General features: G+C 62.9%; 1 protein-coding gene across 1 annotated transcript in view; it reads right to left on the bottom strand.

Moving 5' to 3' along the window:
• CROCC2 (ciliary rootlet coiled-coil, rootletin family member 2) overlaps positions 1-21,731 on the bottom strand; it is a 52,766-nt gene that overhangs the window by 2,443 nt on the left and 28,592 nt on the right. The window contains 15 exon segments of the mRNA XM_070463596.1: positions 3-538; positions 2,358-2,547; positions 3,382-3,465; positions 5,599-5,706; positions 5,763-5,907; positions 10,774-10,981; positions 11,574-11,762; positions 11,864-11,973; positions 12,097-12,168; positions 12,170-12,305; positions 12,510-12,819; positions 13,629-13,781; positions 14,729-14,888; positions 15,906-16,123; positions 19,053-19,196. Coding sequence (XP_070319697.1) covers positions 3-538; positions 2,358-2,547; positions 3,382-3,465; positions 5,599-5,706; positions 5,763-5,907; positions 10,774-10,981; positions 11,574-11,762; positions 11,864-11,973; positions 12,097-12,168; positions 12,170-12,305; positions 12,510-12,819; positions 13,629-13,781; positions 14,729-14,888; positions 15,906-16,123; positions 19,053-19,196 — 2,763 coding nt within the window.

Genomic DNA, 21,731 nt, shown 5'->3' with positions numbered 1-21,731 from the left:
ACCTCCTGGAACTCATTAGCTGCTCCGCCCCTCCCCCGGGCTCCGGGGCTGCTGCCCGGGGCGGTGCCATCTGGGCCCCCCGGCCCCCCCAGGCCGCCCACCCTGAGCGGCCACGGAGCCCTCGACTTCCCCAGCTCAGCACCGGCTCCTGCGGACCGGGCCCGGCTGGCCAGCCCTCTTCTGCGGGACGGCAGGTGGCCTTGTGTGGACAGGCGGCTGCTGGCTTTCGGTGACCGCCCTGGTCTGCTGGCCCCTGAGCCTCCGTCCCGGCCCCAATTCTGTCCCGAGGGTCCCGCCTCCCACCGCCGCCCCACTGGCCGGCCCTCCGGGACGCCCTCCTGCCTCTGGGCCCCCCTCAGCTGGACAGTGTGCCCCGGGTGGCCGGGGAAGGCCCAGGGCATGTGTCCACGCATGCCTGGGGACACACGAGCGGCGCAGATGTCCTCCTGGAGGCTCCGGGTCCAGCAGCGCCCTGCCGGTGGGGCCTCGCTGTCCTCACTTGGGGCTCGAGGGCCAGTCTGCTCGGGAGCCCACCCTCCTGGTCAGCAGGGGGCACAGGCAGTCACCAGCCCCTGCAGGGACCCCCGCTGCCTCTGTTCTGCTCACAGACACCCTGTCCTGCCCTGCTGTGACGGCGGCTCTGCCTCTCCTCCCGCCCTGAGCCAGCCCCTCTCACTCCGTGTTCCCGTCCACACGGCCCCCACCCCATCTTTGTCCTTCCAAGTCTAACAGCCCCGGGCACGGTCAGCTTCTCACTCATCCCAGTGGCCGCAACTACGTGCTGATACGGCCAAGCCTGGCCTCTGTGTGCCTGGGTCCTTCTGCCCTTGGCCCAGGATACCCAGACAAGCCCCTCCACAGCGTGGAACCGGTCTGTGCAGGACCCTGTGGGGCAAGCGGCCCCTGACAAGCTCAGGAATCCACCGGGCCCGTGGGGGCCCCCACAAAGTCCAGGGGTTGAGCCATGTAACACTGGACCCTATGCCCCCCTCTGAGAGGCCCTGGCTGGACACCATCACCTGGACCTTCATGAGGGACAAACCCTTCTCTGCCCAGGGCCAGCGCAGCGACAGGGGGGCAGCGGCTGCACCCGGTCATCGGTGCCCACACTTCCGGGCACCAGGGCGGCAGGACACACCCCTCCAGGGGGCTCGGGTTCCAGGGGTGGGCGACGTGCCAGGGCCACACAGCTGCAGGCAGCACCGGCGCTCCTGCCGCGGGAGCCACGTGGGATGGGGGGTGATTGCCATGACTGCGGAGCTTCTCCGCGGACAGCAAAGTTAGGGCTGGGGTCACACTGAGGAGGGGCGGGGAGGCCCACGGGGGACCGGCCAGCCCCGGGCTGGTGCTGAGCTTGGCGGCAGGAAGACAGGCCCGGGGCAGGCGTAGCCCCCACTGGCAGGTTGAGAAAAGGAAGCCCATCCAAACCCGTGCCTCCCCCGATCCAGCCCCTGCACTCCTCATTCCCTGTCTCCCCACCCCCACCTCTCCAGAGACCCCCCTCCACCCTACTCCCCCCAATTTCCGGGGCCGCGCCCGGCGCGCCGCGAGCGCCCCCTGCAGGCGGGCCTCCCGGGGCGCAGCGCGGCCGCCCCTCCCTCAAGACGCGCCTCGCGCCGCGCGCCGCGCGCTCCCTGCCGCTGGGACGAGCGCCGGGGCTGAGCGCAGGCGGCGCGTGGACCAGGCGCTCCGGCCTGAGGCTGGGCCCCTGGCCCGGCTCATGACCCTCCCTGAAGCTGCATGTCCTCTGTCCACCCTCCGTCCTCGTCGGGGTGCCCGCAGTGGAGCAGCCAACCTCAGGCTCCTGACTCCCCGCGCGCCCCTCCCGCCTAGGTTTCCCCCGCTGTCTCCTGGGGGCTGGATGCCTGATGCCAGCTCCCAGCACCTCCCTGGATGTCCCATCACGAGGGAATAATTCCGAAGGAAGGCAGGACCGTGCCCCCTGGGGCCCCTCCCCTGCCGCACGGGCTCCCGAGTACCCTCAGGCTTCGGGCCCCTGCACTCCAGGCAGGTGAGCGGCTCCTCCAGAGCCCCCTGCTCGGGTGGGGAGAGTTCTAGAAGCAGGCCTTGTTGGCCTGGTGTGGGCAAAGGCACTTCCCCACTGTGGTCAGAATGGCCTCGGAAGACACGCCTGTTGTCCCTGCCCCGCTCCCAGTCCTTGGACTAAAGACCTGGATAGTCCACGGAAGCTCGCAGGGCCTGTGGGGCTCGGCCCCATGCCAGCCATGTGCGGCCCGTTTCCTCGGGGCTCGCCGCGTGCTCCCGGGACACTGGGGCTTCCTCCTCAGCTCGAGCCTGGTGCTGCCCACTGCGTTCCTAGCCTGACAGCTTAGCGCCACGAGCCCCCCGCCCCCCACCCGGCTTGGAGCCTCGGTGAGAGGCGATGGCGCCCTGTGTCCGGGGCTGGAGATGGCGCAGTGGGCCCGGGCCTCTGGGAACGCATGGTGTCCTGTTGTGGGTGGCTGAGCGGGAAGGCCGAGGTGAGGGGCTGAGGGAGGCGAACTGGGCTCCCCGAGATTGTTCACAGGGAGCCCGCGGTGGCTCGCGCTGGGAGCGGGTGGCAAATGGACTTTAGAGCAGAGAGAAAGAGGAGACACAGCGCCGGGAGGCTCAGCGAGCTGGCGCAGGTCGGGAGCAACAGGTGGGCCCCTTGTGCGGGATGCTCCAGAGGCCGGGAATCAGGCCCCAAAGGACTCTCTGGATGGGACCAGGTTGCTGGTGATCTGTGTGTGTGAGGCGGCGGAGGTTGGGGCACTGAAGGCCTGGGGACAGGACGGGGGCAGCCCTTCCAGAAACCTGGCTGGGGGAGGGGAGATGGACAGTGGCAACGGGAGGGGTGTGGGATGTGGGGGCACAGAGCCACAGAGGGGACCTGAAGGCAGGGACCCCCGTGACCCACCGGGCTCAGCCCTCGGGTTACAGGCTCTCAGGCAGCAGACGCGTCGTTCACGAGGAGCTGGGTGACTAAGGGGCTCTCACAGCCTCTCCCGGTCAGTTTTCACTGAACGTGGGAGGAGGACGGGCTCAGGGGAGGGCAGGGCCGTGACTGGGGTCCCCTCCCAGGCTGGGTGAGGAAGGGGCAGGCGGGGTGACCCTGCATGGATTTTTGGGGGTCTGACAATTTAGGACTTTAACTAAAGGAAGGAGTGCAACGCTTGTACCTAAAATTGAAGTTTCACTCTTCTTTGTAATTTTGGAAATGAAATGACAGTTTTCTGTTTGTATACATTTTCCAGTAGAAAAGCAGAAGTTTCCCTCAAATATGGCTTAACCACTTCACGGTCTTTTAAGGAGGCCCAGGCACTGCTGTGGAGCATTACACTACTCTTGTGCTGACGCGGCGTGTACGGGTTCGGTAACTGGAGTGATTGCAGTGCTCACGGCACAGGCGCCCTTCATGAACGTCACCCTGAGCCCAGCTGAGTCGGGCTCCTCCTTGGGTGGCTCTGGTTCTGAGCCCTGATCCTGAGACAGGTGGGGGCTGGCTGAGCCAGCGTCACCAGCCTGCGGTGCTCAGAGTGGGGTGCAGCTGCAGGCAGACACGCCTCCCAGCCCTCCTGCCCAGGCTTGACCGCCCGCTCCAGCAGCTCCTGGGTTTGAGGAAGGGGCTGGGGCTCCGTGTGCACCCTTGGACCAGCTCCCAGCCTTGGTTTCCCTTCAGTGGACGGGGGTGATGCGACCTCATGGGGTTCCTGTCGGGGCCAAGGGAAGGATGGGAGAAGTGTGGGGACCCCCTCATATGAGGGCTGCTGGAACACGGGGGTCATAGAGGCGGAAATGCCTCAGGCACCAGCACTGCAGGCGGGGGTGGTGCTCGTCACCCGGCCTGTTGCACAAGAGCGGAGCCTGCTGCCACCCCCAGCCCGCCCCTCTGAGCTCTTGGACCCAGGTCCTCAACCTTCTCATCCACTGTTGACATGGATTGGTCTGTTCATCGGTTGGCCAGCGCCCGGTGTGGGTGGGCATGGGCGGCAGGTACAGCCGCCTGGTCCTGCCCTCTGGGAGCCTGGAGGCAGTCCTGGGACAGAACCATCACTGGGAAGTGCTCATGTGTAAGGGGCCAGAGCCCTTCTCTTTCCACAGTGGGCCTCAGCGGCCCCGACAGGAGGCCAGGTCTGCTCTGGGTTACTGGCAGCTGGAAGCTTCCGGACTCTGCCCTGCTTGCCTCTTTGTCCACCCTCACGCCAACCTCTGCTGCTTTGACCACACTACTGTTACAGTCAATTTTCTTATTCTCTTTCAAAATCCCTTGGAAAGTCTCAAACATCTCTTCTCTGTAAACTGCTATCAACTTGTCCAGTTCCCCTCCAAATGTACCACAAACAAGTAGACAAAACTGAACGAACAAACCACCAACCAAAATCAACCACCAAGAGAGCAGGCACATAGGCAAAGAGCTATCTGGAAGCCGATCAAAAGCTCAGAGCTGCCCAGAGCCAGCTCTCTCCAGTAAGATGAGGCACAGTGACAAGAAGAGACACAAGCTTTAATTATTGTTCCATTAATAAATAACCTCTGAATGAAAGAAGAATAAAGATAGAAACTCCTAAAAAATTGGCTTAAAAAAAAGGGAGGGGGGAAGAATTCATATTGAAAACTATGATGAAGGAAAATGTGCTAATATTGAATACTTACACTATTGAAAGAATAAGCCCAATCATAAATACATCACTTACATAATCAGAGAAATCAGAAATGTTACAACAACAAAAAGAGGATGTTATTAGGGATAAAAATGGAAACGAATGAACTAGACAAAAAGGAGAAAAGAGATAAAAGTTAATTCTTTGAAAAGGCCAATAAAACAGATGAACTGCTGGCAAGTTAAAGAGAAACAAATAAAAATATGTTAACATCAGGGACAGAAACAGATGTAACTATAGATATAAATTAAATCTAACTACCAGTCCATCCTAAAGGAAATCAACTCTGAATATTCACTGGAAGGACTGATGCTGAAGTTGAAGCTCCAATACTTTGGCCACTTGATGTGAAGAGCTGACTCATTGGAAAAGACCCTGATGCTGGGAAAGATTGAGGGCAGGAGGAGAAGGGGATGACAGAGGATGAGATGGTTGGATGGCATCACCGACTCAATGGACATGAGTTTGAGCAAACTCCAGGAGATGGTGATGGACAGGGAAGCCCGTCATGCTGCAGTCCATGGGGTCGCAAAGAGTCAGACACGACTTAGTGACTGAACAACAACAACAACATGTGTAAATAAAATGGTTAAATATGAGAGTGACTCCCTGGTGGTGCATTAAAAAGTATGAGATGAGTGACTTCCAAATGTCAAAAACTGACCCCAGAAGAGATGGAAAACTGGAACAGACCAACGGAGGAAAAGTTGGGAGAGGGAATTCAAATGGTTTATAAGATGACAGGAGCGGCAGGGACCCTGCAGGTAAGTTCAACGCAACCTTTCAAGAAAGCTTAACTCTAAGGCTGTTTAGACTCTTCCAGGTGATAGAAAAAGATGGAAAGCTCATCAATTCATTTTATGAAAATAAAATACATGTAACACATTAAAACACTCGGGTAAGTGTGGTACCCTAAAGGAACACAGACATTCTTGATCAAACGTTAGGAATCTACTCCAGCCACAGTGCGGGCCAGCACCTCCGGCCCGGGAGGACGAGCCGCTCCCCGCTTTGCTTCTAGAAGCTGGATGGAAGCCTGATTCAAGCCCTGGAGGCGAGCTCTCTGTGGAAGAGCGGAGGGTGTGGAGGGCGTGTGGCGAGCTGGTGGACGTGGCACGCCTGGGTGCCAGGAGGCCGCTGTGAGCCCTCCGAGCGATTGAGGCCATGACCTGGCTCTGGGCCGGGGACAGCCTCGGGCAGCCTCTTCCCGTGGGCGGGCGCCAGGCCCCCCGCCGCGCCTCCCGCTGGCTGGGCCACCAGCGGCCTACAGGCCCCCCGGGGCCTGTGTTCGCGCGTGTCCTAACCTTGGGGCTCGGGTCTGCGTTGTTGATCTGTTGAATTCCCAGGGTAACTCTGGAAACGGTGGGGGGCGGGGGGCGGTTTGCTCTCAAACAAGAATCTTACTGTTTGCATAGCACAGCCTACCATTTAATTAGAAAAATATGTTTTTAATTAACTTTCTCTTGACAAACACATTGGCTTATGTGAAACGGGGGAAAAATCCAGTCCGTGAAAGTGAAAGATGTTGTGTAAAAGGCCAGCCTCACTCTAGCTCGTGCTGGCAGCCTGGCCACCCGGCCTGGACGCAGTGTGGGCAGCGGGGTGTGTGGCCGCGAGTCCGGAGTGCCTGGCCAGCGGGAAACACTGCAGCTCAGGTTCCCTGGGAGTGGGGCGCGCTGGGGGCCTCTGCTGACTTAGGGACGCCTGAAACCCCTCCCCAGCGCCCACCGCAATGGCCAACAGGTCACAGAAACTGGGAGACTTTCCTCAGAGCTGGAGACAGGGACTTTGAGGGTTCCCAAAAGATGGAGAGCAGATGGAGCCAACTGGCCTAAAAATAGGAGAATCGATAATTGCCAGGATTCTTAGAAAAATTGGACATAATATGGATAGATTTTAGCACACACGCTCTGCTAAACACTTGGCCAAGCAGAAAAATGAATGTGGGCAGAGAGATGTAAACAACATCCCGAAGATGTTGTCAACACCCAAGTGGAACCCATGTGGGAACCCCATGTGGGGATACCATGTGGAGATCCATGTGGGGACCCATGTAGGAACCCCAAGTGAGGACCCCATGTGGAAACCCATGTGGAAACCACTTGTGGGGACCCATGTAGGAACCCCATGTGGGAACACATGTGGGGAACCATGTGGGGACCTATGTGGGAACCCCTTGGAGGGACCTCAGAGGTCAGGCTGGAGGGGTGCAGGGGGTGGGGGTTGGCCTTCAGGGACCAAGGTCATAGGGGTTGAGTCACCAGGAAGGGCCCCCAGCTGTGCCTGGAGGTCAGGCTTCACTCTCCCTATTCCTGGAACAGAAAAGTTCTGGGGGACTCAGCGATGCCTCTGGTGCCACTCCCCCACATCTCCTCATATCTCCACGCATCTCCCCACAATCCCCACATCTCCACACATCTCCCCACATCTCCACACATCTCCACACATCTCCACACATCTCCCCACATCTCCTCATATCTCCACACATCTCCCCACATCTCCTCATATCTCCACACATCTCCCCACATCTCCTCATATCTCCACACATCTCCCCACAATCCCCACATCTCCACACATCTCCCCACATCTCCCCACATGTCCTCATATCTCCACACATCTCCACACATCTCCCCACAACTCATATCTCCACACATCTATCTCCACACACCTCCCCACATGTCCTCATATCTCCCCACATCTCCACACATCTCCCCACATCTCCTCATATCTCCACACATCTCCCCACAATCCCCACATCTCCACACATCTCCCCACATCTCCCCACATGTCCTCATATCTCCACACATCTCCACACATCTCCCCACAACTCATATCTCCACACATCTATCTCCACACACCTCCCCACATGTCCTCATATCTCCCCACATCTCCACACATCTCCACACATCTCCCCACATCTCCTCATATCTCCACGCATCTCCCCACAATCCCCACATCTCCACACATCTCCCCACATCTCCCCACATCTCCCCACATGTCCTCATATCTCCACACATCTCCACACATCTCCCCACATCTCCTCATATCTCCACACATCTCCCCCACATCTCCTCATATCTCCACGCATCTCCCCACAATCCCCACATCTCCACACATCTCCCCACATCTCCCCACATCTCCCCACATCTCCCCACATCTCCACACATCTCCCCACATCTCCTCATATCTCCACGCATCTCCCCACAATCCTCACATCTCCACACATCTCCACACATCTCCTCATATCTCCACACATCTCCCCACAATCCCCACATCTCCCCGCATCTCTCCCGCATCTCCCAAACATCCCACATCTCCCCACATCTCCCCACATCTCCACACATCTTCCCACGACTCTCTACTCTCCCCACGGCCCCTATATCTCCACACGGCTACCTACATCTCCCCCTGGTTCCCCATACCTCCCCACAACTCCCATGGCTCCGTACATCTCCCCATGGCCCCCACGGCTCCCCTTGGAATCTTGCTCTCTGCCTTTCCTTTGGCCTGAAATGTCTGGGCAGAGGCACATGAAACCCCTGATGGGTTCCTCTTTACCCCAGCTTGGAACAAGACCACACCCCCTTCTTGAAAGAAGGAAAAAGAATTAGCAACTGAATTGCCATCAACTATGGTTCAGGAGAGCAGCCAGTCCCCAGAGTCTGATCTGAGGGACTCGAATTGAAAAGTGAGACATGCGAATCGTGTCAGGAAATGGTAACTGACTTTCTCAAGAAGGTGAGACCAGGGCTGGAGCCAGAGAGTGAACCATCCTCAGTGAAAACATGAGGGCTTGCCCAGGGCCGCGGGGAGGCCGGGAGAGCAGCCAGGGCGGCTGAGCTCTCTGAGACCCTGAGTCCCCAGGCGTGGTGGGAGTCGTGACAGGAAGGTGGCGTTCAAGGCCAGCAAGGAGGGCGGGTCCCAGAGCGCAGGGCGGGCTGCGGCGAGGTTTCAGTGGGGACCGCCTGGAGCAGAGCAGCTTCTGTAAGCCCGGGGCACAGGTGTAGAGGCCCAGGGTCCAGCCAAGGCGTCCCTGAGCTCAGGAGATGCATACGTGCTCTTCACACTTAACACTGGACAGCCGGGGAAGTGCTTCAGTTACAGCGCTGCCCTCCCCAAGAGGTGACCAGGAAGGGGAGGCGGTGTGATGCCAGCGTGTAGACCCTGGAGAAGGGGCGGGGGTGGGGTGGGGGAAACACACACAAGTGATCCCCCAGTAAAAGGACAGAAAGGGGGCGTTACAGCAGTGAGTGTCCTGTCAGCGATGGAAGAAAAGCAGAGTGCATTCAGCACACAGCTTTAAATTCTTCAAGAGACGGGATACCAGAACACCTGACCTGCCTCTTGAGAAACCTGTATCGCAGGTCAAGAAGCAACAATTAGAACCAGACATGGAACAACAGACTGGTTCCAAATCGGGAAAGGAGTATGTCAAGGCTGTATATTGTCACCCTGCTTATTTAACTTACATGCAGAGTACATCATGCAAAATGCCAGGCTGGATGAAGCACAAGCTGGAATCAAGATTGCTGGGAGAAATATCAATAACCTCAGATATGCAGATGACACCACCCTTATGGTAGAAAGTGAAGAAGAACTAAAGAGCCTCTTGATGAAAGTGAAAGAGGAGAGTGAAAAAGTTGACTTAAAACTCAATATTCAAAAAACAAAGATTGTGGCATCTGATCCCATCACTTCATGGCAAATAGATGGGGAAACAATGGAAACAGTGAGAGACTTTATTTTGGGGGGTTCCAAAATCACTGCAGATGGTGACTACAGCCATGAAATTAAAAGACACTTGCTCCTTGGAAGAAAAGCTATGACCAACCTAGACAGCATATTAAAAAGCAGAGACATTACTTTGCCAACAAAGGTCTGTCTAGTCAAAGCTATGGTTTTTCCAGGAGTCATGTATGGATGTGAGAGTTGGACTATAAAGAAAGCTGAGTGCCAAAGAACTGATGCTTTTGAACTGTGGTGTTGGAGAAGACTCTTGAGAGTCCCTTGGACTGCAAGGAGATCCAACCAGTCCATCCTAAAGGAGATCAGTCCTGGCTGTTCATTGGAAGGACTGATGTTGAAGCTGAAACTCCAATACTTTGGCCACCTGATGAGAAGAGCTGACTTATTGGAAAAGACCCTGATGCTGGGAAAGACTGAAGGCAGGAGGAGAAGGGGACGACAGAGGATGAGATGGTTGGATGGCATTGCTGAGTTGATGGACATGAGTTTGAGTAAACTCCGGGAGTTGGTGATGGACAGGGAGGCTTGGTGTGCTGCAGTCCATGGGGTCACAAAGAGTTGGACACGACTGAGTGACTGAACTGAACTGAAGGGAGGCTGATGAAGTGATGGCCAAATACACACAGAGTCAAGTGCAGAGTCCAAGGTCGGGGTGGTGGGGTGGCACTGCCAGCCCCGAGCAGAGTAGAATTCAAGGCAGATAGTGTGGAACAGGGCACAGAGGCCTCCAGTTCACATTAGACAGAGCGTGTCACAGAAATCAGAAATTAAAGACCATTAGAAGGAGACACTGCCTCGCAATAATTGTAGTGGGAAAATTCAACACATGATTCCCAGGTGTGATAAACTCAGGAGATAGAATGTGGGTGGAGTATGTGAAAGATACACTTGTGAGGTTAATTTAATAGAGACATTTTGAAAATTGTAATCTGCAAACAGGAAACTGCTTTTAAACGTGCATGGAACAGATATATGTGAACATCCCTGTGAAACAGAACACGACCTGGGCCTCTCCCCTGCTCTCTCAGTCCCTCCCCCAGTGCCTGGGCACCTCACAAGCTCCCAGCCAGGACCTGGTCCCACGGTGGTAAACCTGACCCCTGACCCCGCACACGCGGAGAGCGCCTAGGCTGGGCCGGTGTCACCCCTTCCTGCCCTGGAAGCACAGATCTGGGCGGCCGCGGTCTGCCCTGACCCTGCCCCTTGCTCACGGTGCCATGGGGACCAAGTCGCTCTCTGCTCAGGACTCAGTTTCCCCAGTCTGTAAAGTAAGGGCTGGACCACCTCAAAGATGCTCTGCCTGGGTCAACCCTGAGGAGTTAGCTCCGCAGGGCCCAGTGTGCCTGGGGGCCGTCTGCCCCAGCCAGCTCAGCAGGCCTCTGACCAGGGCAGCTGAAACCTCCCCTTCCTCAGCAGCCCTCTCGGCCTCCCTGTCCCCCCACTGCCCTGGGGTGTGGGTGCTCCCCTCCTGCAGCCTCCACTTCTCGTGGCCCGCCGCGCGTGCCGGGCACCCCGCCTCAGCCTCGGGGGCGCCTCCTGCAGGGCCCGCACGGCCTGTGTGCTGCCCAGCTCGCCCTCCACCTGGCGTCGGCCTGGGGGACAAGCGCGGCCGCTTGACTGGCTCCCAGGTCTGGGGGGCACCTGCACGGCCCAGGAGACCGAGGCCCTGAGGGTCTAGGTGGCCGACACCCAGCTGGTGGAGAGGCCTCTGTCTGATCGTCCCCTGCTCTACTTGTCTTGCCCGGAAGCTCAGAGTCCCTAGGGGAGGTGACGCTTTCCCACCCAGCCTTCTCTCCTTCTGGCTTTGCCCCAGGGAGCCCCTCCTTTGGACACTGTGCCAGGCCTCGGCCTGCCTCCTGAGCAGACCTAGAGTGGGGATGGTACAGAAATGAGGCGGGACCAGCAGGGTAGGGGGCCTGTCTCCGAGGGGGTGACACAGGGCAGGGACCTGGTGGGTGAAGGGCCACGTGACCACAGGAGCTGTGCGCCTTGGTGGGGAGGCCCTGGAGGTCTCTTGCGATGTGGAAGTATGGCTGAGAAAGACCGCCGGCTGCCAAGTGCTGGATGCCCTCGGCGGGTGTGTGCTCTGGGGGCTGGCCCCGGGGCCCAAGCCTGGCATTTCCCAGGATGCCCCTCACTGTGGTACCTGGGGCAGGGTGGAGGCAGGAGCTCCCGTTCCTCCACCAGCCAGCGCCCTCTGCAGCTGCCCCACGCGGCTCTGGGCCCAGGTGTGTTCACTCTTGGCCTCGCCCCGCGGGGCACTCAGGCCCCCTGCCTGGGAACACCAGATGTCCTGTGGGGGACCAAGGTCGGGGGCAGCCCGTGGGTGGGCAGGCAGTCCACGTGCCTGGCTGGCGGCTGGCAGTGGGGCAGCTCACGGCTGCTTGGGGCAGGGCTCACAGGGGTCCCCAGGGCAGCAGGGCTTGGTCCCTGGAGTACAGGTCACTGGAGCACTGTGGGGTGACCTGGCTAGCCCCTGGGATGGGTCCTCGGAGGACAGGCATTGCTGCTGGCCGAGCACAGAGGCAGCCGGACAAGGGGGAAGCTGGGCTTCCAGTGGCTCCAGTGTTTAGTGGTGTTTCTCCTACCAGGTCCCGCCAGGGTCTCAGTAGAGCCAGGGTGGACAGACAGAAGGCCCGCGGCCCGAGTTAGCGGCGCCTCCCCGTCCCCCTCGGCCCCGCAGGCATGTGCTCCCTGATCCCCTTACCCCTCCTGCTGGGCAGCCCCCGGCTTCGGCGTCAAGTCCCTCAGAGCATCCCTCATGGAGGCCCGGGTCCCCCTCTGCCCTGCGGTCTCCAGGGCTGGGCGAGGGCCTCTGGAGCGGCGAGCGGAACCGGCCCTCTGAGCCTGAGGACAGAGGCGACCGCTGGGCCGTGGTGGGGGCACGGTGGGGCGCGGTGGGGACGCTGACGGCGGCTGAGCACGGTGAGGGGGCGGTGGGGGCGCGGTGGGCCGTGCAGGGGGCGCAGCGGAGGCGCTGACGGACGCAGACGCACAGGCACCCCGCCCCCTTACACTGCTGGCCTCACGCTGCTGGCCTCACTCATGGGGAGCGGGGCAGAGCCCTGGGGAGCTGGGGCACCCCGGGTGGGTGACGGGGCGGGCGCGGAGGGCACTGACCTCTGGTGGGGGGGCCGGGCAGCTCAGGAGAGGACAGCCGGCCCCGCTGGCCCTCCGCCTCCCGCCTGGCGCCCTCGGCCTGGGCCAGCTCCTGCTCGAGGCCGTGGGTCCGGCGGCAGGCCCCGTCTGGGGCAGCCTGGAGGCTGTTGGCCGCGCTGTCGGCCTGCTGCAGCTTGCGGATGACGCTGCGCAGCTCCGCCCGGAGGGTCCGCTCAGACCCCCGGCTCTCGCAGAGCTGCCGCTCCAGCTGCTTCTCCCGGGTCTCGGCCCGGGCCTCCACCTCCGCCAGCGTCCGCCGCAGCCTCCGGACCTGTGGGAGGGGTGTGGGGGCTCCAGACCTGCCAAGACTCCCCAGGAGCCTCAGCCTCATGCCCTCCTTTGGGTGTCACAGGAGGGGGACCCTGGACTTGCCTCCCAGCACGTTTCTGGCAGCAGGGACCCCTGAGCCCGGGTGGGGGCAGCACCCCAAGACCACGAGCAGGTCCCGGCAGGCAGCAGAGAGCCTGGCTGGCAGCCACACAACCCTGGCCAGACAGGGCGACGGCCAAAGGCTGCCCGCTCCTGGGCCTGCCTGGGGCCAGCCCCAGGCCCGTCTGCCGCGGCTCACCGGCTGTGGTGCTGAGTCCAGGGCACCCACCATGGGCTTCCAAAGGGGTAAACAGGGGACGAGCGGAAGGCTGTCCCGTCAGTGTATGCGGGCCAGTGGCCAGGCCACCCCTCCTCCCGCTCACTTCACTCCTGCCCCCCAAGCCCCCTGCCCCCGACCGGGACCCGTCCCCATGGACCTCCCGCTGGGCCACCGTCCTCTCCCTCCTCTCGGTGGTGCAGCCCTGGGGCGGACGGCCCTCCCTGACCCAGCCGCGCCTCTGCAGCGTCCACCCTGTCCCTCCTGATTCGGATACTCTGTCGGCTGCCGCAGACCCTGCCTGTAGCCTGACTTGTGCCCCTCGGGTGCCCCTCCACAGTTGGGTGAGGGGCCTCTGAATACTTGTGAGCAAATGGGGAATAAACGCAGCCGCCCCCACCCATCGGGAGGTGCCCAGGCCGGGGAGGAGGCAGCCAGGCCCCCCTCACGGTCCTGCTCTGGCCAGATGGAAGCCCTAGGTGCTGGGCACCCACCTCCGTCTGCGAGTCCTCATGGGCGGCCTCTGCCTCGGCCACCAACCTCTGCAGCGCCAGGGCCTCCTGCCAGCTTGGCTCCTGGGCGCCCCGCGTCTGCAGCCGCATCAGCTCCCGGCTCTTTCTCTGGTTCTCTGTCTCCAGCGTCGTCACCTGGACACGGAAGGGCTAGTGTGACGGGGCCGCCTGGGCCCCTGTGCCAGGAGGGGCTGGGGTGGTCAGCGGGCCGTGCTGAGCCCCGCCCCTGCTCACATGCTCTGTGGAGAGGGCCCCCCTCTCGGGCAGCAGACGGAACGCGGGGAGGCTGAGTCACGGCCCACTCAGGGCTGTGGGCTGTCCGCGCCCCTGGGAGAGTAGGCCCCAGGAGCTGACCCCTTCAGGCTCTCCCCAGCCTCTGCCGGCACCTCCTGTCTTGGGGCCGGGATCCTGAGGCGCCCAGAGCCGTGAGTGATGCCTGGAGCACAGGCCATGTGAGCAAGGAGTGTGCCCGTGCCTGTCCCTACAGCAGGCTTTTCACCAACTGCCGTGTCTGTAGAAGGCTGAAAAAAGTGTGTGTGCACGCTTGGCAGGCCTCCCACACGAGGGGGGCTCTAGGACCCCCATGGGGTGAGCTTGAGACCAAGGCGGTCGTGTCAGTGGTTGCAGTCTCAGGAGCCAAGGCCGGTGGACAAAGCGGTGCCCGTCTGTTCACCCTGAGCTTGGAGGCGGCGTGATAGGAGGAGCCCAGGCCACTGGGGGCATGGGCACTGGCCCGCTGAACCCCCAGAGCCAGCATCAGACACCAGGTGCCAGAGAAGGCGCGTCGGGGGAGCCCACCGTCAGTCCCCCGCCCCGTGCGGCCAGTCTTCTCTGTTTGGTCCTTGCCGAGCAGAGCTGTGCTGACCCCTGGCTGGATTCCTGGCTCTCAGGCTTCATGGGCGTCAGGGAGATTGCTTTAAGCCAGGGAGTTTAGGGCTTGCCTTTGTGTCTCGCTGGCAGGCCCAACCTGGGCCCCATGGGTCTGAGCAGGGCACTTCGGCCGCGGCTCCCAGCCTGGGGACAGTGCCCTGGGGGCGGGGATGGGGGTGCTCCTGGGGGCGGGGCCCGGGTGACACCCTCACCTGTCTGCGTAGCTCCTGGAGCTGCCGCTGGGTGTCCACAGCCGCCCGCTCCGCCTCCCTGAGGCCGGTCCGAAGCTTGCCTGCCTGCTTCTGGGCTGCTGCCCAGGCCTTCTCCAGGACCAGGACCTTCTGCTCCCTCTCCTCCATGGAGCGCTTGAAGCTGAGTGGAGGGGCGTGCGTGGGCTCAGGCTGGGGAGGGGTTCCGGCACCCCAGGGGACTGTCCTGGTGACCAGCAGGCCGCCATCTCCCCGCCTGCAGTCCTAGGCTCCCGAAGCCCAGCCTCTGCAGGAACGCTCTGTCTGGGTGGCACTCTGCCATGGCTGGGCCGCTTGCCATGGCCAAGGTCGGGTCTCAGCCCCCTCCCCATGTCTCAGCCCCCTCCTCGTATCTCAGCTCCCCCTCTCCCCAGGTCTCAGCCCCCCCTCTCCCCAGGTCTCAGCCCCCTCTCCCCAGGTCTCAACCCCCTCTCCCCAGGTCTCAGCCCCCTCTCCCCAGGTCTCAGCCCCCTCCCCAGGTCTCAGCCCCCTCTCCCCAGGTCTCAGCCCCCTCTCCTCAGGTCTCAGTCCCTCTCCCCAGGTTTCAGTCCCTCTCCCCAGGTCTCAGCCCCCTGTCCCCAGGTCTCAGCCCCCTCTCCCCAGGTCTCAGTCCCTCTCCCCAGGTCTCAGCCCCCTCTCCCCAGGTCTCAGCCCCCTCTCCCCAGGTCTCAGCCCCCTCCCCAGGTCTCAGCCCTCTCCCCAGGTCTCAGCCCCCCCTCCCCTGGTCTCAGCCCCCTCCTCAGGTCTCAGCCCCTCTCCCCGGGCCTCAGCATCCCCCCAGCCCCTCCCGGTCCCCGTGGCCCCTCTGAGACTCCCCATGAAGGCCCGCCGGCTGTCCTGCCCCTGGGGGCCGCCTTCACTCCCCAGCCCTGGGCTGTCTCCTTCCAGCCGCTCAGGGCCTATCTCGTCTATTGGACAGAACTTCTCGAGGGTGAGGACAGGACCAGGGCATCCTAGCCTCCCCATCCCAGGCCTGCACTGCGGACTGTCTGGGTGGGCAGCTGGCACCCCGGGCCTTCCTGGTGGGCGCTCTGCACCATTGTCGGGCCCCACCCAGTAGGACGCCCTGTGTCTCACCCGCCCTGCCCCTGGGGCCTAACCCGGCCAGGCTGGTGAGAGTTGCTCCTGGGGGCCACTCTACCTGGCCTTCTCCTGCTCGGCCCAGCGGATGGCGGCCCGCAGCTTGGTGTTGGAATCCTGCAGCGCGTCCTTCTCGCGGGCTGCGTCGGCCAGCGCCCGGCGGGCATCCTGGGCCTCCCTTTGCAACCCCTCCCGGGCCTCCTCACTGCCCTGCAGCTCCCGGCGCAGCGCAGCCAGCACCTCGCGGGCCTTGTCCAGTTGCACCCGCAGAGTCTCGGCCTGAGGGGGAGCGGGTGGCTCTAGGGGCGGCGGAGGGCCACGGGCCGGGCTTCAGCCACAGCAGTGTCCTCAGCCTCGGGTCCTCCAGCCTTGAAGGAGAAGCAGGAGGCCTGGCTTTGCCCAGCCCAGTGAGGCTGCAGGGCGGCTCCTGGGGCCCATCCATGACCCTGGCAGAGAACACCCCGACCCTTTCTGACCCTGGAGTGACACTGGGCTCCCTCCCCGCACGCCTGGGACCTGGTCACTGGTCAGCAGGGCCTGTGAGGGACATAGCTCTGCCCACTGGCTACACTGTCCCCACCTGTTGTCCTTCAGTGAGGATGTGGGTCCCTAGCCTGCCCGCCCCGGTGCGGACAGACGCCTCGTGCCCTGGGCCCCGGAACGCTGCCCCCTGCCTGCGGCCTCAGCTCCCACTTGGTGAAGGGGGAGTGGAGGGACAGGACTGTGGAGAGACAGGACTGTGGAAGGACGGGCGCGGGGAGGGCTGTCTCGGGCAGGCTCCCTGACGATCCTCCGGCTGCGGCAGAGCCGCCAGGGCCAGGCTGTTGCCGTCACAGGAGCAGGTGTCGGGGCCTGCCCCGGCGTGGAGGGCCTCAACCCCAGGGAACACTGTGGAGCAGGTGGGGACCTCAGGCTGCTCTGGGCCTCTGTGCGCCGAGCCAGGCGGGGGTATGGGGCAGGTGTGCCCTTGTCCCCTGCCAGACCTGTGCTGGCCCCAGAGGAGGGCCCCCGCCACGCTGGATCTGGTGTCTGTGTCACCTCATAACTGGGGCCTCCTCACCCACAGCTTCCAGGCAGGGCCTGGGGAGTTAGTGGTTTTGGGAGTCTGAGAGCTCAGCTGAACCATGGGTGGGTGTCAGCGGCCCTAACTGCCCTGGGACACAGGTTGCCTGCAGAACCCTGGGCTCAGCCCTTGCTGGGGGGCGCTGGAGGGCAGTGCAGACCCCGGGAAGGGGCAGACCTTCCTGGATGCAGGGACTATGGGGTGGGGGCTCGCCGAGGCTCAGCCAGGACCTCGGGTCTCCCCTCTGACCAGGGAACCCTGGAGAAGGCATGTCCCTCAGCCCCTGCAGGAAGAGATGGAGGAGGCCTCTAGGGGAACCACACGAACTGAGTGGCGTCCGGCGCTGGCTTGCCAGAAGCGAGTCCCACTCTGGCTGCTGCAGTGGGGCACTCTCTGGGTCTCTGGCCGTGGCTCCCGCGTCCGCCCATGGTTCTTGTTGTTCTGTTTTTGGGAAGGGCCGCTCTCCGCTCCCCTCCCACCCCCCACATGTGGGAGCCACAACCGTGAGCAGCGTTTTCCGCCGAGCTCAGCAGAAATCCACCCTGAAGGTCAAGGACCAGCGAGAGGGCCTATCCATCATAAAAAGCTGTTTTCATTTCCCAGGGCTGAGGAGATGAAAACAAGCAAAACAAACGCAGGGGACCCCCCTCCCCCCGCCTCGTGAGAACAACCATCCCTTTTACAGGAATTTTACAGCCAAATCGCTTAATGTGATTATAATAATTATTTCTTTACTAGAAATTGTATAAACAGCCTCTTTTGAAATCTCCTGCGGGGAGGTGACCCGAGGGCTCCGCATGGAGTCGGGAAAGCAGGGGAGGGGCCGTGTGGGCCCCGGGCCTGCATGTGAGTACACGTGCATGTATGCACGTAGCATGTGCAAGCGTGTGGTGTGTGCATCCACACACATCCATGTGCAGACATGCGTGCTCATGTTCACCCACATGTGTGCTCATGTTCACCCACATGCGTGATGCATATGCACGCAAGTGTGCATGGAGTCGTGTGTGCTGCTTGCTGCACGTGTGGTGTCCACATGTGTTTGCATATGTGAGTGCATGTGTGTGTGCTGTCACTGTTCCTCTGCATGGGAGCGTGGTCTTTACATGCATGGAGGTGTGTGCACTGCATATGAGCTGTGTGGTGGTGCATGCACACACACACAAGCATGCACACGTGCATGCACACACATACGCACACACACATGTACACATGCACACACGTGTGGACCTCAGGCAGGGCTGCCAGAGGGCTGGATGTCCCTCCAGTTTAAAGGCTGTGAAATGTTATGGTTTCCATGGTGACTCTGGGCCAGCCTGGCGCCTGGGAGGGCTCCCCAGGCTCCCTCTCTCTGCCATTGTTCCCCTTGCTCCCCTTACCCGCTTCAGCCTCCCCATCACCCCGGCCCCTTCCTGGGGCCCCTCTCCTTTCTGGGGGCGGCGATCAGGGAACCCGAACTTCCCACGAGGCTGTGTTCTCCCCCTTTACCCCCAGCACGACGTGCCCAGCCTCCCCGGCTCCTCCCCCTGCTGCCCCCCGTGTTAAAGCCTCACTCTGCTTCCCCGTGTGGTCGCTGACCAGGCCTGACTTCGAAATCTGTTGAAAAGAGACCTTTCTCTTTGGGGCCAAAGTAAACAGGCTGTCATGTTAAATCACACTCTCTTCCTCTGGCGGCCCCACTCGGGGTGCTGGGGGTGGGCCCAGCCCCTCTCTGCGCTCGCTGCGCCCCTGCCAGCCTTGGCACCCAGCCCGGGAGTGCACGAGGTCGCAGGCCCCATGGCCCCTCCCCGCCCCGTGCCCTCCTGCCCTCCCCCCTCCAGGCGTCCCCAGGCCTGTCAGAGCCCCTTCGTCAACACCTCCCTGCTCTGCCTGCTGAGCCCACTCACCCGCCCGCTCGCCTGCCTGGGGCCTCTCCTGGCTGGGCCCCCCCAGGACACCTCGCCCGGCTCCTGGAGCCCGGAGCTGGCCTCAGGGCCTTGGCGGGCCCGTACACGGTTGCCCCCAAGCACACCTCTAACCCTGACCCCGGGGCCGCGTGCGGGGTGGGCAGCGCCGTCTCGCGCAGGCTCTCCCCACTGCTGGTTGGACGGCGGCACCTGGCTGGGGTCCCTGCCTGCCCCTGGGAGCCCCGGTGCTGCCCCTCACCTCTCTCCCCGCACTGCTCCGCTGGGCCACCTGCGCCCGGAGTGTCTCACGCAGGACCCTGGCCTCCGTCTGGTGGGCAGAGATGGAGTCTTCAAACTGGGCCTGCAGGGCCTTCAGCTCTGCGGTCACGGTGCTGACGGTGGCCTGGGGGCGCAGCAAGCGGTGAGGGGTCAAGGGGCCGCCCCAGGTGGGGGTAGCGGGCCGTCTGCTCGGTCCCCCGCGGGCAGCTGCATGCCGTCCTGGGCCAGCTGGATGGCTCACTCAGGCCCCGAGAGGCAGGCCTGTCACTCCAGCTGACCGGGTGCTGGGTCCTGAGGGGTCACAGCGGTGAAGGGTGCTGGGGCGCAGGGGACAGAGGCCCCACGGGGAGCTTCCCAGGGAAGAGCTGGCCGCTCCCGAACTTCCAACCAGGCCATGGCACAGGGGGACACCCAGAGCCTCCCCGGCTCTAAGTGAGTGAGCACCCACCACACGCCTGGGAGGGGTCGGGGGCTCTGCCTGCAGCCCTCGGGCAGGGTCGTCCTGGTCCAGACCCCGCGGCCGGGCCCCGAGCTTGGACACCCTTTGGGAAGGACCCAGCTTGGCCTGACTCTGCTCTCCCGTGGTCCCAGTCCAGGGCGCTCCCTCTGCTGACCAAGGGGCCCCCGGAGCAGCAGCGCCCCACTGCTCGAAGCCCCTACTGTCGTGCACGGGACGCCGCCTGCTCGCCCTGAGCCCCGGCCCAGCCCAGCCTCCCCCGCCCGGGGCCCTGCCGCCGCCAACACTGGGGCTCGGGGACCCAGGACCCCTGGATCTGCAGGCCGCTGCCCGAGGGCTCTGGCGGGGGGCGCTCCATCAGGCTGTGCCCCCGCCCTCGGGGAAGGAGCCACGCGGGTGCCGCCTGTACCCCCAGCTGCCCCTCTGCCCTGACAAGTGTGCCTTGGGCGGTCAGGTCTGGCGGTGCCCCCAAGGTGGCCCCAGGGAGGCTGCAGCGAGGGCATGGTGTTGCCTGGCGGGCAGGGGTGGCCCCTGCAGTGATGGGCCACAGGGCGGGGCCGGGAGCCCCTCCACTCGTGGGGGACTGCTCGCAGGTCACCCACAACTGGTGTTCCTTGGCTGCTCTTCTTTCCACCCTCCCCCCGCAGTGGGTTTTAATTTCCAGGCCAAGGTGGTGAAAGAACCTTTTATGAGCTCCCAGAAGAGCTGGGCTGGCAGGCACCCCCACCCCGGTCAGCTCGAGGGAAGGCTCCCGGGGGACCCTGCCAGCTGGGGCTTCAGCTTCTGGGTCTTGGGGGTCTTTCCTGGTCCCCTGACCACAGGGTGGTTGGAAGGAGCAACTGCTCAGAGGTCCGGGAAATGAGGCCCCCAACCCCAGGGGGCTTCTACAGCCCTCCCGGCTGTGCCCATGGAAGGGCCATTTGGCCTCGGGGGTGGGGCCAAGCCGGGCGGGGGCTCCCAGGAGGGATGCTCTTGGGCAAGACTGTCCCGGGTGCCGGGAGCGGCTCTGCTCAGTGACCCCGGGAGCCGGGTCCTGCGTCAGGCAGCAGGGGGTGAAGAAACACCATGGCAGCCAGCTCCTGATTGCAACACTCCTCCTGCCTCTCAGTGCCTCTCTCCCCTCCACCCTGCGGGGCCCCTGCACCCCTCCCTACCCAGTGCCCCCTCTGCCCAGCGCCCCTCCTCCTCCCAGCGCCCCTCCCCCACCCAGTGCCCCTTCCCACCCAGCGCCCCTCCCCACCCAGCACCCCTCCCCCTGCCCAGAGCCCCTCCCCACCCAGTACCCCTCCCCACCCAGTGCCCCTTCCCACCCAGTGTCCCCCACTGCCCCTCCCCCAATCCAGTGCCCCTTCCCACCGAGCGCCCCTCCCCCTGCCCAGCACCCCTCCGCCCGCTGTCTGGTAGGTTGGTGCAAACAGCATGGCCTCTCCAGGTCCTGTGGTCTGGTGGCCAGCCCTCGGTCCGGAGGTACGCCCACTCGGCCTCTCATGAGCAGGCCCTGAGCACGGGCCTGTTCGCGGGGTCAGCTCTGGGCCTAACCCTGCAGTCCTCGTGCAGTCCGCTCACTCGTTCTCGGATTCCCTGAGTCGTTCACCAACAGGGGAGCATCTAAGCCTGCACCCCTGGGGCTAGGGGCATGCCGGGCACCAGTGGGGCGGGCAGGTGGCCCAGCCAGGACAGACGCAGGAGCAGAGGGGACAGGGCGCCAGCCCGGCTGTGCCAAGTGAGGGCGCTGAGGGCATTGGGCAGCCAGGGGGCCTCACCCTGACCAGCCCTGCCCCCTGCAGGGGTCTGGGCCTACCCCCAACCTGAACCCTGTCCTGAGCCGTCACCCCCACCCCTCCTGTCTGCTCCCCGCCAGCCCCCTGGGGTCCTGCCTGACTGCACCAGCTGCCCCGAGCCCTCCCCTGCGTCCTGCCACCCGGCTCTGCCCCCCTCCAGAGCGGCACCCACACTCCATAAATGGGCCCGCAGGCTGGGGGCATAGGGCCCAGGGGCCCACCTCACTCCCCAGAGTCTTGGTTGCTGTTGCCTGCCCTGCCCCCAGATGTGGGCTCCTGAGGAGGAGCTGGGGCCCCAGGTGGCCAGCTGGCCACCCGCAGTGGCCTCCATGCCCTGTGGGCCTCCATCCACTGGCCCAGGCGGGCATGGCCTGCTGGGGTCTCCTGGCCCCTTGGATGCCCCCCTCCTGCCCTGCTCAAA

This window comes from Odocoileus virginianus, unplaced genomic scaffold (genome assembly GCF_023699985.2).
Source record: "Odocoileus virginianus isolate 20LAN1187 ecotype Illinois unplaced genomic scaffold, Ovbor_1.2 Unplaced_Contig_5, whole genome shotgun sequence".
In the NCBI taxonomy this organism is placed as follows: Eukaryota; Metazoa; Chordata; class Mammalia; order Artiodactyla; family Cervidae; genus Odocoileus; species Odocoileus virginianus.
Note: the sequence above shows the minus strand (reverse complement) of the source record. Positions and strands in the feature narration are given on the sequence as shown.